This window comes from Rhinolophus sinicus, chromosome 5, assembly GCF_057876585.1.
Source record: "Rhinolophus sinicus isolate RSI-liver-muscle chromosome 5, RSI-T2T, whole genome shotgun sequence".
Taxonomy (NCBI): domain Eukaryota; kingdom Metazoa; phylum Chordata; class Mammalia; order Chiroptera; family Rhinolophidae; genus Rhinolophus; species Rhinolophus sinicus.
In genome coordinates, this window is record NC_142505.1 from 14,648,208 (window position 1) to 14,666,176 (window position 17,969).

Sequence of the window (17,969 nt, forward strand, 5' to 3'; positions counted from 1 at the left end):
CAATTACAGGAAGAGCTGTCTAAATTCATAGTGATACAGGGTGTTGTTGCTCTCAGCTGCAAATAGTATCTCTAACTTTATCAACAAAGTATTAGAAAAAGAAAAGATCCTAAAGAAGCAGCTTCAGGAACTAAATAGGGGGTCTGCTAATTAGCATATCAATTACAAAGTTCTAAAACTTTTTAAATTAATCTGATGTACTCACCCCAGTGTTGTTTACAGTACAGCAAAGATAAACTTAGAAAACAAATAACTCTCACACAAAACTACTTCCTTCTTCATTCTTACGAATTCTAGGTTCCAATAAAGCGTTTGAGTGAACGAAGTCATGCTTCTAGTGCCTGAGCCCTTCTCTGGGTACCCCCTCCCCAAAGCCAATCTGAATTGCCTGCAGGTTGCACTTGGTAACTTCTCATCTACACTGTATTATTAGATCTCCTTCACCGCCCTGCCCCATTGTTAGTTTCCATAGCGAACATATTTTTAAAGAAACAAGACTTAGGAGTGTTATGTTTTTTTTCCTCTAGCCTTCATCTCGAAATTCTGCCTCAGCAACAACACCTCTAAGTGGAAACTCATCTAGACGAGGAAGCGGAGACACCAGCAGCTTAGTAGATCCAGACACCTCATTAAGTGAATTGCGGGTAAACTGAAATTTTTGGTGTGCTTTTTAAAAAACAATGTTTTGGCTTCTTGGTAGTGTAGTAGTCTCCTGGAACTATTTAACATTTAATGTGACGCAGTAGAAAGAAAAGGAGTATGAATTCTTTAAAAAAAAAAATTGTGATTACAGTTCAAGAATGTGACTTCGGTCTGAAAGGAAGGCGATTAGTTAATTCTGTTTTCTATTCTCTTTCCTGAACTTTTGATGATATTGGAATGAGTTCTGCTAATTTAAAAATGGCAAAAAAACAAAACGAAACGAAAAAAAAGCCTTTTGAATGTGTATAAAAGTAATTCTCTCAGAAATAATTGGTCATATTTTAAATGGAAAATATGTGGATGAACAAGGAAACAGACTGGGAATTATTAGTCTTGTGAGCCATTATGGTATTATTTGGCTGCTTGAGTACAGTTATCTCTCAATTTTTCATGGTAAGACAAATAAAATAATATTTGGGATAACAGAAATACCTGAGTAATGAAAAGTTTATTTTACCATTAGTTGTGTCTCCATTCTTATCAACCCTTTTATTTGAAAGATGGGGATTTTAAAAATGTATTTATTTAAATGTCTGTTTGCTGAACCTACTATTTGTGAGCAATGGGAGAAGGGCAGTAATAAAAATTTCATTCATTCATTCATTCATTCATTCATTCATTCAACATTTACTGAACCTTTGGTCCTAGAGATTTAGGCAGTAAAACACACTTTGGACTTCAGGAGTTCATTGTTTCATAGGGAAGATCAGCTGATACAAACTAGTAAAACCAAGTGGTATGATATAATGGTAGTAGCAAGACCAGGGCTGTTAAGGGAGTTCAGAGAAGCATCATCTAAATTGGACTAGGAGACGAGATAACCAAAGGCTTTTCAAAGGAGAAAAACTGTGAGCTAAGGTTTGAAGGAAGAACAAAACTTAACCAGGAAGAGAAGTTGAAGGGGGAAGGCTTTCTTCCCCCTGAGAGAAATTCATTCAGAGAACCAGAAAGTTATCTGTATAGTGCACTTGCCAGAGGATGGGATGAGAAGTGAGTAGTGGTGGGTGACAGGGACGGCTGGAGAAGTAGTGATTGGCCCAATCGCCAAGCATCTTGTTTGGCAACCTAAAATGAATTCAGTTTTACCCTGACTCAATTGTGGGGTGTGAAATAGGGGAAGACATACTTTCTGAGTTGCATTCCTAAAGGACCACAGTTTGGAGGAAGCACTGGAGGCGAGGACAGTAACTCTGTGATTGACCAATGAGGATGAGATGAGCAAGTCAAAACTGTGATGGGAGAAGAAAATGTAAAAAACGTGCCCTGAAGAGAATACTGGAGGATAGGAAGTTGGTTTGTCAGTAGCGGAGAGAGATAGAGGGTTAAGAGAAGGTTTTTGTTTTCTTCTAAAGGCAGGATTATTATTTTCATTGGTTGGATTGAGCCAGTAGAGAGAGAATATGAAGGCTGAGGAACGAGAGGGGCAACAGACAGAGCAAAATCCCCGAGTGAGTGAGAGGATGAGCTAAGATGGATGGGGTGGCCTGATTTGGAGGTTCCCTCTCACTGGCTGAGTAGAGGAGGAGGTCGGAGCAGGTGGTGACAGAGCACGAGTGTAGGCAGGGTGGAGCCGGAGTCTGACTTGTGCAATGGGGAGCCAGTGAAAGTGGGTTGGGGGTTAGGACAGGGTGGAGAGGTTTGGAACAGTGGCAGTGGTGGCAGAGGAGAGCTGCCCCAGGTCAGCATGGCCATGACTTGGACGGTGTCAGTATTTACTCTTACTAAGTACCAGGCATAAGTGCTGGGAGTACAAAGTTGGGTAACAAAACTCGTACCTCTAGGTGCTGTTTTCTAGGGGGGACAAAAGGCAGGAGGACATAGCCTCAGACTTAGCTTGTGCTTGCCCTGTATTTCTTCTCTGAGAGAATGACTTCCTTTAGCGAAAGGAGATTTTTGTATCCTGGCATCTGGCTCCTCGTAGGTCCTCAACAAATGTCTGTTGAATGAATCAATGAGTAAAAGACAGACAAACCTACCAAAGAGGGAATGAAGGGGGCAAGGGAAATGTAATACAGAAATTGTGTACAATCGGCTTTGGATGATTGATCTGCCTGTTATTGCAGAATTGTATTTAGGGCCTTGTGGCAGTTATTTCCCACATAAATCAAACATCCAGAATAGACCTTATGTAGCAGGGAAACAATATTTTACATTTAAAATTTGACCGGCTTTACTTTTTAAACAAGGATTATGGTAACATTTGGAACAAATGCTTTTCTCATTATTTAAATGGTGTTCTCAGGGTAGTCTCTCGTTTGACTTTGTGTTTAAAATGTTTGGGTTTAACTTCCCTCCCTTTACATCCTTTCTCGCAAATTAATTGTGGTCAGTAACCAAATTATTGAAAGACAACTTTGTCCATATCCATTTATTATATTTTTTAAAACTTCTGCATGAGTCAGTAAAATTTGCTGCCTATAATTATTTTACTACATATTTTACTAGTTCTAGGTGAAGCCTTGTGCTCAATTATTTAAATGATTTATAAAATTTTAAAAGTTGTGTGTTAAAAATGTTATAATTTATATAGCTTTTTTTCATATACAGTCCCGCCCCCATTTGCTAATGCTGTTTCAACAGGAGTTAATGCCAAGAAAATATTTAACACGTTAGTTTGATTACTCCAGACCTTCCCCAGTCCCGCTATCAGCTGATCGGTTTGCCCCTTTTAGTGGTTGGGAGTGGCAGTTACATATGTGTACTTTGATTTTTCTGCCTTTGGTCTAGAATATACAAAAGCAAGGTCACATTTTCATCTGACTCTTTTGACACTGAAGCTATGTTTATGTGTGGTTTTATGCAATGGTTCATTCCTATGTCCCGCAGGATATCTATGACCTTAAGGACCAGATACAGGATGTAGAAGGGAGATACATGCAGGGGCTTAAAGAACTCAAGGTATCAGGGCCCATTCCTCAGCCCAAGCATGCTGTCTGTACGCAGAAGTGCTGGTAATGGTGGCTTCACGAGTTCTGTTAACCCCACTGCACATAGCTTCACTAACAGTGTTTGTCTTTCAAGCATGTGCTTAACCTGCAATGCATAGGGAAGGCGAACTTTCGATCTCTGCTTATGTTTAAATGTTTAGTATATCGCTTTTGGAATATTTGGTAAAATATTTTATACCTTACAGTTTTTAAACCTTGTAAAATACTTGAATGTCTCTTGTGTCTTAGCCATATAAAATTGAATTGGGCAAACACCTAAAAAAGTATTCTAAGGATACTTTTTAATTGAGAATCAGACCTTAAAATTCTTCCAAGGTAAATAAGAGAGTATTGCCTATTTCTGTCACCAAATTCAATCAATATTAAAGACAGGAGGAAGAAGCATCTAAGAGAGCTTTATTACAAATATTCCCTCTGGAAGAAGGACCCTGAAGCCTGTGTTTTCTTTTTCTTTTTTTTTTTAACCTTTCGTTAAAAAGGGTTACACAGATTCAGTGCCTTAAAGAATTTGGCGATACATTTAAATGGGCCTTATCTTTTCTGAGCAAGGATGACTACCAGTTTTAATACAGGTCTCCATGTGAGGTAGACATTTTGGTTACAAATGGCACTTGGCTATCACACTCTTCTCCATGTTTTTATTACGAAATTCAAGCCTAATATGAGGAAACTAAAAGTTCCTCTGGACACACACATGTCCCTATTTGAAATAGAAATACTATCAGGCCTCTGAAAACGCATAAGCAAAACATTCAGAAAGGTGACTCAGGCTGTACCCAATGAAGCTAATGGGCATCCCTTTCATCAGCCTCCTTGGTGCGATTTGAAGTCGCCCAGCTCCCAGCCAAACCTCCAGGCAGGTGATTGTTGTCCATGAGAAACTTACAGGTGAGACTCAGGACCAAAAAAGGTAGGAAGTCCTATGGAGAGTGCCTGTGAGGGAAGCCTGGAAGCTGCTGAGTGGCAGTGTGAGATTGTCAGGAAACATCACGAGAATTACAGAGTTAGGATGCTATGTGCTCGTTTAGTCTTACTGCTCTAATCTTCAGAACTTAATCCCCCTTTTAAGGTTTTAGAGATGTGACTTTGGGAAATATCTTTGATCAAGGGACTGAATCCAATACATTAAATACACTCATATTAAAGTCTCATGTATCAGGAAAGCAAGCGATTCAGGGGCATTCTTACTTGCTTTTTATTTTATTTATTTTATTTTTATTCTCACCTTTTAGATCTACCATTTATTACATTCTTTGAAGGATACAAAAGAACAGATTAAATCTATTTGAGACTTTGAACAGATAAGATCCTTTTTCTTAATTCATGGTCAGTGTATAACTGAACCTGACTTCGGGTTAATATTTATCCTTGAAATGATTTTTAAATGGGAGAAAAATCATTTTTTAAAAAAAGATCTGATTGATTATAAAGCATGGTGGTGTGATGTATCTGTATCCTATTTAAAAAGGATGCTGGGTCATTGTTTATGACATTATTTTTGATTAAGTATGTCTGCCTTTTGGTGATTTTCCCCACTCTTGTTAAAACACAGATTGCTGGACCCACAGATTGTGGGTCTGGGATGGGGTTGAAAATTTGCATTTTTACCTGGTTCCCAATAATGCTGTTGCTGTTAGTTCAGACCCCACACTTTGAAAACCACTGCCCTAGACGGACTTAAGTACAACTAATTCCTAATGGGTATCACTATATAAGCTAGATTAAAATCACTAAAACTGCCTTGATACTTAAATTTAAAACAGTCGTCTGTGGTCTGTTGTTTAAAGGGCGAGTGCATTACATAAACTTTATGTCAAGTTTATTGTGTTATATATTATGTCTTTGCAGCTACTGCTTGCACTAGGTTTGATTCTCGTGTTCATGCAGTTATGCTCCATTTTATATGGGACTGAGTTGTGAGGAGGATTTTTTTAATGCTATTAGCTTCTAAGATGGATCGAATTCATTCTACATTTTGCATTGTGTTACGATACTACTATTTAAAATCATTATACAATTGACTTTGCTTATATTCTTTCTTTGGGTTGTATTTGTTCCCAATTCTAGTATAAACGTTGCTTGTTAATACAATCCTAGTTTGTGAAACATTATGAAGTGTATGCAAATGTGTGTATCTTTATTGACATAATTTGCGTACCATAAAATTTACAGTGTACAAAATTCAATGATTTTTAGCATAGCTACACAGTAGTATAACCGTCACCACAACCCAATTTTAGAACATTTCCATTATCCCCAAAAGAAACCCCATAAAATTAGCAGTCATTCCCCATTCGTCTCTCACTCCCACACTCAGCCCTGGATAACCGCTAATCTACTTTCTGTCTCTGTGGATTTGCCTATTCTGGACATTTCATATAAATGGAATCGTACAGTATGTTGTCGTTTGTGACTGAGCTTTCACTTAACATAATGGTTTCAACATTCATCCATGTTGTGACGTGTACCTCTTTCTCTCTCTCTCTCTCTCTCTCTCTCTCTCTCTCTCTCTCTCTCTGTCTCTCTCTCTGTCTCTCTGTCTCTGTCTCTCTCTCTCTCTCTCTCTCTCTCTCTCTCTCTCTCTCTCTCTCTCTCTCTGTATTTTATGTCTAGGTAATATTCCATCAGAAGGATTTACCACATTTTGTTTATCCATTTGTCAGTTGATAGACATTTGGGTTGTTTCCAATTTTTGGCTATTATGAATAATGCTGCTATGAACACTTGTGTACAAGTCTGTGTATAGACATAACTTTTCATTGGGTCATATGGTAATTCTGTGTTTAACATTTTGAGGAGTTACCTGTTTTCCAATGTAGCTGCACTATATTACATTCTTACCAGCAATGTATGAGGGTTCTAGTTTTTCCACATCCTCACCGACACTTTGTTTCTTTTCCCTTTTTTTTATAGATTATAGCTATCCTAGTAGGTCTGAAGTGGTATCTCACTGTGGTTTCGATGTGCACTTCCCTAATTACTAATGATGAGCATATTTTCCTGTGTGTATTGGCCGTTTGTATATTCTCTTTAGAGAAATATTTATTCAAGTCCTTGTCAGTTTTAAATTGAATTATGTGTCTTTTTTATTATTGAGTTGTAGGAGTTCTTTATATGTTCTGGATACAAGCTCCTTATGAGATAGAAGATTTACAAATATTTTCTCCCATTCTCTGAGTTGTCGTTTCAATTTCTTGATGGTATTGCTTGTAGCACAAAATTTTTTTATTTTGATGAAGTCTGTTTTTCCTTTTGTTGATAGTGCTTTCGGTTTTGTATGTAAGAAACCATTTCCTACTCCAAGCACATGAAGATTTACTGCTATGTTTTCTTTGAAGACTTTTATAGTTTTAAATCTTACATTTGGGTCTCTGGTCCATTTTGAATTAATTTTTGTGTATGGTGTGAGAAAAGGATCCAACTTCATCCTTTTGCATGTGTATATTCAGTTGTCCCAACACCATTTGTTGAAAAAAAATTGTTCTTTTCCCACTGAGTTGTCTGGGGCACCCTTGTCAAAAATCAAGTGATCATAAATGTAACTGCTCTGGCCTCTCATTTCTATATCAGTGATCTTGGTTTGATAAATATTTGTATTAATATTTTAAAAATTTATTTCCAGCATTGATGACTTTTTTCTACCGTGTTTCCCCGAAAATAAGACCTAACCGGGAAATAAGCCATAGCATGATTTTTCAGGATGCTTGTAATATAAAATAAGCCCTAATGCGTCTTTTGGAGCAAAAGTTAATGTAAGACCCGGTCTTATTTTCAGGGAACTATGGTATGTGAAATGTCTTTCCTTTTAGCTTTAAAAAAAGTTAGTCGTTAAAAAAAAAAAAAAAAAAAAAAAAAAGTCGTTAGTAGTAAGCTATCAAACTAGATATTGTTACTAAAAAACAGACTTGTAAGCTCTTTTAGGCAGAAAACATAGAAGTAGATAAAATTTCAGGCATTTTGTGGTAGCTCTTTTTTAAATAATCATTTTGTATTGCTTATTTAAAAATGACTAAATTTGAATAATTGCTAGAAAAACATGTTTATACATTTACATTAGACCAGGAAAGTACTGAAAACAAACATCCAGGAAGTAGCAAAATTCAAATGAGTAGGAAGTTTATTTGTGTAAAGTGAGGCTGTATTCTGTTGTCTCGTTGCATTCTGAATACCAAACAAATTATTAAAAACTACAGGAGTAACATTTCTGAAAATGTTGATGATGCATCATTTTATGACTCTTAAAAATACATGTCGTCTGCTCACCTTTTCATCGTTCAGAGGCTACCATGCTGCTTGATTTTGTTCCCTTGGATAGCAGACAGCACATAAAGTTCTTATAATGCATTATTGGCTTATTACCATCTTTCTGTCTTATGTGCATGTTACTAAACAAGGAGTTCCCCAAACTGCTTGTATTTTGCAAAAGTGCATCTTCATGTGTTTGTGCCAGTGCTGTAGTTTCCTATTACATGTTGTATATAGGCAATGAACATATCTTAGATATCAGGCTGATGACTTTGACTTTCATTTAGGAATCTTTGTCTGAAGTGGAAGAAAAATACAAGAAAGCCATGGTTTCCAATGCACAGTTAGACAATGAGAAGAACAATTTGATCTACCAGGTAGACACCCTCAAGGATGTTATTGAAGAACAGGAGGAGCAGATGGCGGAATTTTATAGAGAAAATGCAGAAAAATCAAAGGTAAATTGTTCACCTTGTATCACGCCTTTCTCTTGGGTCAGAAAATTAAAGCTTCCCATTTAAAAAGTACTGGACTTAATGGAAGAATGCAGCATACCTGGATGTTTTAGTTAAAACCAATTGGTAGGAAGTTGGCAAAACATAAGATTAAACAGGTCCTAAAATATTTTTCTTTTAAAATTTTTATCGTTTATTAAGGAAAAGTTGTGACCTCTTAGTTTCTGAAAATAGAATACAATTCAAGTTTTATCTTTATTTTGTATCTCTTAATTGGAACACTTAATAAGTGAATTACTTATTTCTTCCTGTTTTAACTGGCTGGAACTCCACAAAGCTCCAAAGACTTTCAGTGTGATGATTAATTTTTCTTTTTTTTTTTTCTTTTTTACACTCCCTTCCACCCCCATTTCTCAAGAGAAAGTGTTTTCTAAATGATTGGAGAGAAGTTTTTAATCAGTAATTTAGAAACAGCAGTTTGGAGATGTGGGTCAGAAATCAACAGATGTTTTCTTTAGAGGTTTGTAAACTATATTATTAAAATGTGCAGATGGAAAATTAAAGCCGCTGCCCAAGGTCCAGATTTGCTCTTTGACAACTGCAAAAAACAAATTGGGTTCTCTTAAAAGCTTATTGGATTCGGACTTCTTAAAAAAGGTTTATCGGGGAATATTGGGGAACAGTGTTTTTCTCCAGGGTCCATCAGCTCCAAGTCGTTGTCCTTCAATCTAGTTGTGGAGGGCGCAGCTCAGCTCCAAGTCCAGTCACCATTTTCAATCTGTAGTTGCAGGGGGCACAGCCCACCATGCCATGTGGGAATTGAACAGGCAACCTTGTTATTAAGAGCTCGCACTCTAACCAACTGAGCCATTGGGCCGCCCTCTTTTTAAAGGGTTGATATCAGTCCAAACAGAGGATAAATGATTATTACTGCCGAAAAATGAGTTGCCACTACATTGCAAAAATAAAGAACCCAGAAAATAATTTAGGAACTGTGCATTGGTGAATTGTTAGAAACAATAACAATCTGAGTTTGTACATAATAATGGGGAGAGGAACTGTTAATACAACCTCTAAGGGACCAGCGTTAATACTGTAGACTCTATAGGGCTTTCTTTCTTTGAGGACTGAAAATGCTCATTCCAGTCTGTTTTAGTAATATTTAAAAAGTGTTAGGAAGTGTTTGCCAAGAGTTTGTGGGAAGGAGGGAGTGCATAGGTGGAGTGCAGAGGATTTTTAGGGCAGTGATACTATTTTGTACAATACTGTAATGGTGGACTCGTAATACATTTATCAAAGCCCATAGAATGTACAGCACTAAGAATGAACCCTAATGTAAACTATGGACTTTGGGTGATAATGATGTGACAGTATAGGTACACTGATTGTAACCAATGTACCACTCTGGCTCTGGGCTGGGGTGTTGAGTGGGGATGGCTGTTCCTATGTGGGGGCAGGGGTTATTTTCAAACTCTGTGCTTGCCACTTACCTTTGCTGTGAACCTAAAACTACTCTAAAAATAGCCTTTTCAAAAAGAAAGTTAGGATAAGAAGACTTGTATGTAGATAGGTGAAAAAGAAGCTTCCGGGTGTTTTCATTTTGGATGACAGTAGCCAGTTGAAGAGTATGATTTAATGGCAATAAGTGGTGGCCTCTTTGAGTCTTTCCTCGGGCAAATTTTGGCTATTCTGAGCCATCATACTTTACCTAGAGTCCTTGGACTCCTTTTTTGCTTTCCCACACATTTTTCATATCGATTTCTGGTCCTTCTAGCAGATTAGAAGAAAGTCTCATGCTACGTATTTAATGATCAGAACTAAAATGAGTTCTTACCTTTCCATCTTCTAAAATGTCCTTGAGCATTTTTAAAATAAAATAAAAAAATAAAAAACCCGCATAACTATTTTAACCATTTTTTTCTTCTATCATTTTCTAAGGTACAGAGATGTCTTAGTATATATAGAGTTGTGTTATTTTTATTTTCGTTTTTTTAAATCTTGTGCTTTTGAAATTTGAAAAATCTGTAAGCTTCAAATACCCTGTCAATCTGTTTAAGGTACTCTGATGCCGAAGACTTTGTGATGGTGTCTCTCAGTAACATACCTTCACCCTGAGCTCTTCTTCTAGATACGAGTACGTACTGCCTCATGCAGTAGAATGCTCATGGTCACAGCCATACAAAGAGGTCAGGCACTCTGTATGTTTCATTATAGCAGCAGATGGTGAAGGTAGAGAAGGATCATTCAATTAAAATAATGATGATACTAATGCAGTTTTTCAAAATGTCTTTAGTGCTTCCTGTTGGGATTATAATTGTATCTTCTATACCTACCTTAGGGACAAAAATGCCTGATTAGTAGTGTCTCAAGTATATTCTTCTTTTCTTAATAGCTATTCATTTTATTAGCAAATTCTGCTCTTTTTTAAGATTATGTGATTAAAAAAAGTTTTATTACAGATTTTAAACATATGAAAAAATAGAAGAGTATAATGAGCTTCCTAAACCCATCACCTACTCCCAACAAACATCAACCCATGGCCAATTTTGCACTTCCTCCACTCATTTGAAGCAAGTCCTCACCATCTCATATTTTAATGTGAATTTAGGTATAACTCTATAAACAACATGGAATCTTATCTCTCTAAAATGTAACCATAAGACCATTTCACATCTGAAAAATGAAGAATAATTCCTTTATACTACAGCTCCAATCATTGTTAAATTTTTAATTGTCTCATATGTTACAAAAGATTTTTTTAAAAACAAACAGACAAACAAAATATTTTTCTTTTTTATACTTAATAAAAACGGGGATCCAGGTAAGTTCCACACATTGGAATTAGTTTTCATGTCTTTTAACTCTGTTTATTTATAGGTTTCCTTTCATCTCTTTTTTTTTTCTTTCTTTCAATTTATGTGTTGACGAAACTGGATATCTAAGCAAAATAAGTCAGGCAGAAAAAGTCAAGAACCATATGACTTTACTTATATGTGGGATGTAAAACTGAAAACAACGAAGGAACAAGACAAAGAAACAAAAACTCATAGACACAGACAACAGTTTAGTGGTTACCAGAGGGTAAAGGTAGAGGGAGGTGGTAGAAGAGGAGAAAGGGGATCAAATATATGGTGATGGAAGGAGAACTGACTCTGGGTAGTGAACACCCAATGTGATATATAAATGATATATTATAGAATTGTACACTTGAAACCTATGTAATTTTACTAACCCATTTTACCCCAATACTTAATAAAAAAAGAAAGAAAGAAGAAACTGGATTGCCTGTCTTACCAGTTTCTGGCAGTCTTAGGGATTTTGCTGTTTTATTCCCATGGACTCTTTAACGTATTCTTTTTTCCTCTATATTTCCTTTAAATAGGTAGTTAGGTTTAGAGGCTAAATCAAATATAGATTTAGTATTTTTGGCAAATCTACGTCATAAGTTATTTTCTTTCAGGAGGCCCAGATGTATGGCTGTCTCTCAATGACGTTGTAGCTGGATGCTTAGATCTGTTAGTTGATTAGGGGTTGCAAAGTGGGATAGTCTAATTTTGTTATTACTGCTCTATTTTCTTTTCTTTTATTATTTTAAAACAGCTTTATTGAGATAATTTACATATCATACGATTCATTTGTTTAAAGTGTATAATTCGGTGGGATTTTTTGTATATTCACTGATATGTGTAACCATCACCACAGCCAATTTTAGACTATTTTCACCATGTCAAGAAGCAACCCTACACCCTTTAGCTGTCATTTCTCTGTCTCCTGCCACCTGCAGCCCTAAGTAACCACTAATCTACAGTACTTTCTGTCTGTATAGATTTTCCTAATCTAGACTTTCATTTCAGCGAAATGGTATAAAATGTGGGCTTTTGTGATTGGCTTCTTTCTCTTATATTTTCAAGGTTCATCCATGTTGTACTATGAAGCAGTAGTATTTCATTCCTTTTTATGGCCTAATAATATTTCATTTACTGCATTCACCACATTTTGTTTATTCATTTGTGCATTGATGGGCATTGGTTTTTATTCTTTTCTCCAGAAAGGCATAAAGTTTAACATCTAAAAAAAACAAGATGGAACAGCCAACAGCCACTGAATATGGGATAGTTCCTCATTTATAAATTTTACTGCATGGAGGCACATTTTAATCAGCATTTCAAATAATCAAAAGACTACAGTTTTTCTAGGAATGTCAGGGTTTCACTCTTCAAGTAAAAGATTACTGAAAACATTAAGTGACTTCCAATTAGAAACAAACGAATACCTCAGAAACATATAAAAAAGTTGGTAACTACTACTTAAATATGAAATTTCACAAAATTATTTTTGTGGCTAATTCAATTTACTCAGAAAAACTGGCAAAAAAAAAAAAAAAGCCACACATGAATATGTCTTCATTTAAGTACATACTGTCAAGCTAGTTTAAAAAGAGAAAGGTTGAATTAGGGTTTCCAGAGTTTTAGGAGTCCATCGTCACTGTAGGTAGCAATTAGGTTCTGATGAGGAAGATGTGTGGTACCAATCACATCCTTCTCATGCACTTTTTCTACTTTTTGTCTATGTTGACTAATGCTAAGATAAACGTCTGTGTATAAGTTTTTGTGTGGACATACATTGTTGTTTCTAGGAGTAGAATTGCTGGGTCATATGGCAACTCTATGTTTAACCATTTTGGAATGCCAGACCTTTTCTGGCTGCACCATTTCATATTCCCACTGGCAGTGTATGCAAGTTCTGATTTCTCCACAGCTTCACCAACACTTGTTATATTCTGACTTTTCCTCTAGTCTGTCATAGCAGGTGTGGTTTTGATTTGCATTTTTCTGATGACTAATGATTTTGAGTACATGTTTTCATATGCTTATTGACTATTTGAATATCTTTCTTGGAGAAATATCTATTTAAATCCTTTGCCAATTTTTAAATTGGATTGTCTTTTTATTACTGAGTTATAAGAGTTTATATAGTTTAGATATAAGTCTCTTATCAGACAGGTGATTTGCAAATATCTTTTCCCATTCCATGGTTTGTCTTTCCACTTTCTTGTGCTTTATTTATTAGCACAAGACCATCTTTAAAGATAAATGTCCCCTCATCTCTTATTACTCGGATGAGACACTTTACATAAGAAAGGGGAGATAAAGGCTTGATTCTTTATTTACAAGTTTTCAAAATAAAGAATTGGTTGTTTAGGATCTTACCATAGTCATCCATTATTTGGTTTTTAAAAAATACCATTATGAAGTCAAGAATTCAAGCAGTTGATGATTTCAATCCATTACAGCTTTTTTTCTTACTGATTTTATTGTCCAACCTTTAAGTAATGTGAACCTTTTAGGTTGGTTCCCAAGTAATTTTGACATGAGTCTAGTTGTTTTTGATATCTTCTTAGCTCTTTAGCGCAGGAAGATGTTCCATGCTCATCTGGTACATTTCCTCATCCAGACCTGGAATCAGCCATTTGTCCAAGGAACCCTGGTTCTTTTTTGGTGGAGCAGTGTGGGTGCTAGGGGTGGTCTGGCCACCAAGTTCATCACTTTATAGGCCTTTTTAGTGGATGTATCAGGGAAATATGTATGTGGAATATTTAAAAAATAATTTAAAAACAAAAGTTTTTAAAGTCAAAATGTCATGAGTTTATGCTCATGATAGTTCTAGGTTTTTACTTAACCTCATCTGTCTTATATATGTATATATCCTTTTTCCCACTCTACCATTCCCAGTTCTCAAAGTCACTGGAGATGATAGTAATTATGTTATGTTCTATTCTCGTTGCTTTATACCACAGTATCCAGAATAGCAATACCAATGTTACCACCAACAATATAATTACTGAAAATAGTTGAACATTTTTTGTTGTGTTCTGTTTGGTTGTTATTTTGCTGCTAGGCTATGTATAGTCCAACCATTGTTTTTAAAAGTAACAAAAGTTTTTAAAGTCAAAATGTCTTAAGAGTTTATGCTGATGATAGTTCTAGTTCATGTTCATGACTCTAGAGTTTTTACTTTTGTTTTACAATTATGGAAAATATTTACATATGTCTGAAGTCTAATCAACAACAAAAATATATATTCAAAGAACTCAATCTTTCTTTTACCACTGTCTCTTCATTCCTATTTCCTCCTTCCTTAAGGGAATTTTTAAATTAACTGGTTTATTCTTCCAATTTTTAGCCTAAGAAGTATAGATGGATAGATGGATATAGATATGTAGATATAGATATAGTATAGATATATCTTGCCATTCAAAAAATATATGCAAATATCTGTATTTGTATTCTTCCTTTCTTAGAAAATGGTAGCATACTGTAAATACTCTTACGCACCTTGATTTAATCACCATATGATTGTAGTATGTAGAGACCTGCCTCATTCTTTTTTATCACTGTATATTTATTCCATCGTGTGGATGTACTATAGATTATTCCACCAGTTCCCTATTAGTGGACAATTTGAGTTGTTTGCAGTCTTTTGCTGTTAAAAGTAGTCCTGCAGAAATGACGTACTACATATGCATAGGTCTTTTTGCGTTTTCATATCTTTGGGAGTTATTAAAGTGGGTTTGCTGAGCCAAAAGGTGTAGCAATTCTGCTAGATACTGCTGAATTCCCTTTGTAGGGGTTATATAATTTTGTATTCCTACCAAAATACATGGTAGGACCTGTTTTCTTCCCCATAGTACTTTCCCAAAAATGTTGTCAAGTTTTTGGACTTTTACTAGTGTTTTAATGAGAAATACAGTTTTAATTTATATTTCTTTTAGTATGATCATCTTTTCATAGTCATAGATATTTCTCGTTTTCTTTTTCTCTTCTGTGAACTGTCCTTTTCTTTAGCAACTTTTTCTATATGGAGTGTTGTTTTTTTCCTTTCTAATTTTAGAGGCTCTCTGTAATGGAGAGATGGTAACTTTTTGTCTCTGATATAAGTTGTAAATTTTTTTTTTTCAGTTTGTCATTTGTCTTTTTACTTTGTTTACAGTGTCTTTTGCCATTCAAAAGTTTTTATTTTTATTTAGTCTAATTTATTACCCCCTTCTCTTTCTTGCTTGTAGATTTTTGAGTCACTTTTAGTAATGTTTTCCCCCCATTCCTTGGTTATAAGAATTCACTCACCTTTTCTCTAGTACTATTAACAGTTTCCTTCCACCCACCCTCCCTCTCTCCACTTCCCTTTCTCTCTCTTTTCTTTCTGAACACTTCTGATCCATTTGGAAATTGTCCTGGTATATGGTATGAAGTTTGGTTCCAATTTTATTTTTCTGTATGGATATCCAGGTATCCCATCATCACTAATTTAAAAGTATTTTTTCTTATTGATTTGAGATGCCCTTTTTGTTATGTCATTGTTTAATATATTTGTATATGAATTGGGTCTATCTTTGGATGTTCTGTTCTGCTCCCTTGGTCTGTATTCATGAGTCATTACAACATTGTTTTCATCATATAGGCCTAATATGTTTTAATATCTAGTAAGGCTTTCTTCTTTTTGAGTATGTTTTCCGTCTCTTTTTTTTTCTTATGTTTTTCTATAAACTTTATAACCAACTTGTCTTACCCCGATGAGAAAAAAAACAACCTGATGGTATTTTTATTTGGTCTGCAGTAACGGTATGGATTAATTTTGGGGAGAACTGACGCTCTTGTGGTATTAAATCTTTTTATCCAAGAAGATTACCATCTTGGTAATGGATTTGTATACCTTCCCATTTGTTGTCTCCTACTTCTCTGTCTTCCAGGAATATTTTACGTAATTTTCCTCATACAGATTTTGGATATATCTTATAAGTTTACATGTGTGTTTTTTTTATTTTTTGATATTGTGTTTATATTTTCTCTCGATTTTGTTTATATCTATGAAAATTGCTGAATTTTGTATGTTAATTTTATAATCTGTAACTTTGCTAAGTCATCTCATTGTTCCTAGTAATTTTGCCTTTGATAAATTTGGGTTTTCTAGATACATATAATTTTTTTAAAGTGTTTAAAAAATTTTTTATTGGGGGAATATTGGGGAACAGTGTGCTTCTCCAGGGCCCATCAGCTCCAAGTCATTGTCCTTCAATCTAATTGTGGAGGGCGCAGCTCAGCTCCAAGTCCAGTTGCCGTTTTCAATCTTTAGTTGAACTGGCAACCTTGTTGTTGAGAGCTCGCTCTCTAACCAACTAAACCATCTGGCCGCCCCTTTGGAAGCTCAGCAGCAGCTCATTGTCTTCAATCTAGTTGTGGAGGGCACATCTCAGTGACCCATGTGGGAATCGAACCGGCAACTCTGTTGTTCAGAGCTCGTGCTCTAACCAACTGAGCCATCCGGCCACCCGATACATATAATCTTATGAGATGAAAAATTTGAATTTTTTGAACCCTTCCATAAACTACTGAATTTTTCTTTTTTTTTTTTTTTTTAATTAAATTTATTGGGGTGACAATTGTTAGTAAAATTACATAGTGAATTTTTCTAAATTACTATGCATTGACAGTTCAGGTGTGTTTCTGGCGGTCACACTCTGCCTTTTTATTATGAGACTGTATTCCCGTTTGTTGTGTGCCATTGTGTGTGTAAACCCTCTCATTTGTTTAATAACAGGAGCTAGAAAGGCAGAAACATATGTGTAGTGTGCTGCAGCATAAAATGAATGAACTTAAAGAAGGCCTTCGACAAAGAGATGAGCTTATTGAGGTATGTACATGAACTGGGGGAATACTTAGCTTTGGAAAAAAATGCATTAAGGGATAAGAGGGGGTATGTATTGGGAGCAAAAGGAGTTAAAATACCACGAAGAGTTTACTTGTCTCTTTATATTTGACTGTACCCTAAAGTTTTACAAACATGAAACATAAAGGCAGTCTTAATTAATACCATGTATTGTATAAGCATTTCCCCTTTTAAGTACAGAAGCTTTTGTATTATCTTTTATTCCTAAACACATTCTTTCCTAAAGATATGTTAAGAAATGGGCAAAAATTACAAAGTACCATTATTCTTTGCAATGTAATGAACGCTGTCTCTGGGACATGATTCTTGCGGAATAAGAAGCTTGAGCTTCACTCAGGTAGATACAATTCTGAGGTGGCTAAATGAAAATGAGAAATTGTCAAGACACCTTATAGAGAAACAGGTGAAGGTTGGCTGGTGCTGAGTTGAGATTCCTTCTGGTGGAGGGACTCTGAGTTGCCAGTGTTGGCAGCGTTTTAGGAATGGGAAGCAGTGGGGGCCACCAAGAAATCTTTAAAAGCATTTATCATTCTTCTGTGCCTGCCACCTTGCATGCCATTTCTGTTTTTCTTTTCTTTTCTTTTTTAAATTTTTACAAAAAAATTTTTTTAATTGGGTAATATTGGAGAACAGTGTGTTTCTCCAGAGCCCATGAGCTCCAAATCGTTGTCCTTCAATCTAGTTGTGGAGGGCGCAGCTCACTGGCCCATGTGGGAATCAAACCAGCAACCCTGTTGTTAAGAGCTCACGCTCTAACCAACTGAGCCATTCGGCCACCCCTCTGTTTTTCTTTAAATGTGGTTTTTCCTCTTGAGGTTCTCATTTTTTATTATAAGTATGGAGTTAAGTTTGTTGAGAAGGGATCCTACCCACTGTTTTGGTGTGTTTATCAAAG

At 35.7% G+C, this 17,969-nt stretch overlaps 1 protein-coding gene across 25 annotated transcripts in view; it reads left to right on the forward strand.

Annotated features, from left to right (window-relative positions):
• Positions 1–17,969, forward strand: part of LRRFIP2 (LRR binding FLII interacting protein 2) — a 101,838-nt gene that overhangs the window by 65,204 nt on the left and 18,665 nt on the right. For 16 of the 25 annotated variants that reach the window (XM_019727639.3, XM_019727646.3, XM_019727648.3 and 13 more), the window contains 4 exons: positions 528–644; positions 3,529–3,600; positions 8,183–8,353; positions 16,946–17,038. In XM_019727639.3, coding sequence (XP_019583198.3) covers positions 528–644; positions 3,529–3,600; positions 8,183–8,353; positions 16,946–17,038 — 453 coding nt within the window. The remainder of the gene's footprint in view (positions 1–527; positions 645–3,528; positions 3,601–8,182; positions 8,354–16,945; positions 17,039–17,969) is intronic. The other 9 variants (XM_019727645.3, XM_074312620.2, XM_088798279.1 and 6 more) reach the window with 1 other exon arrangement.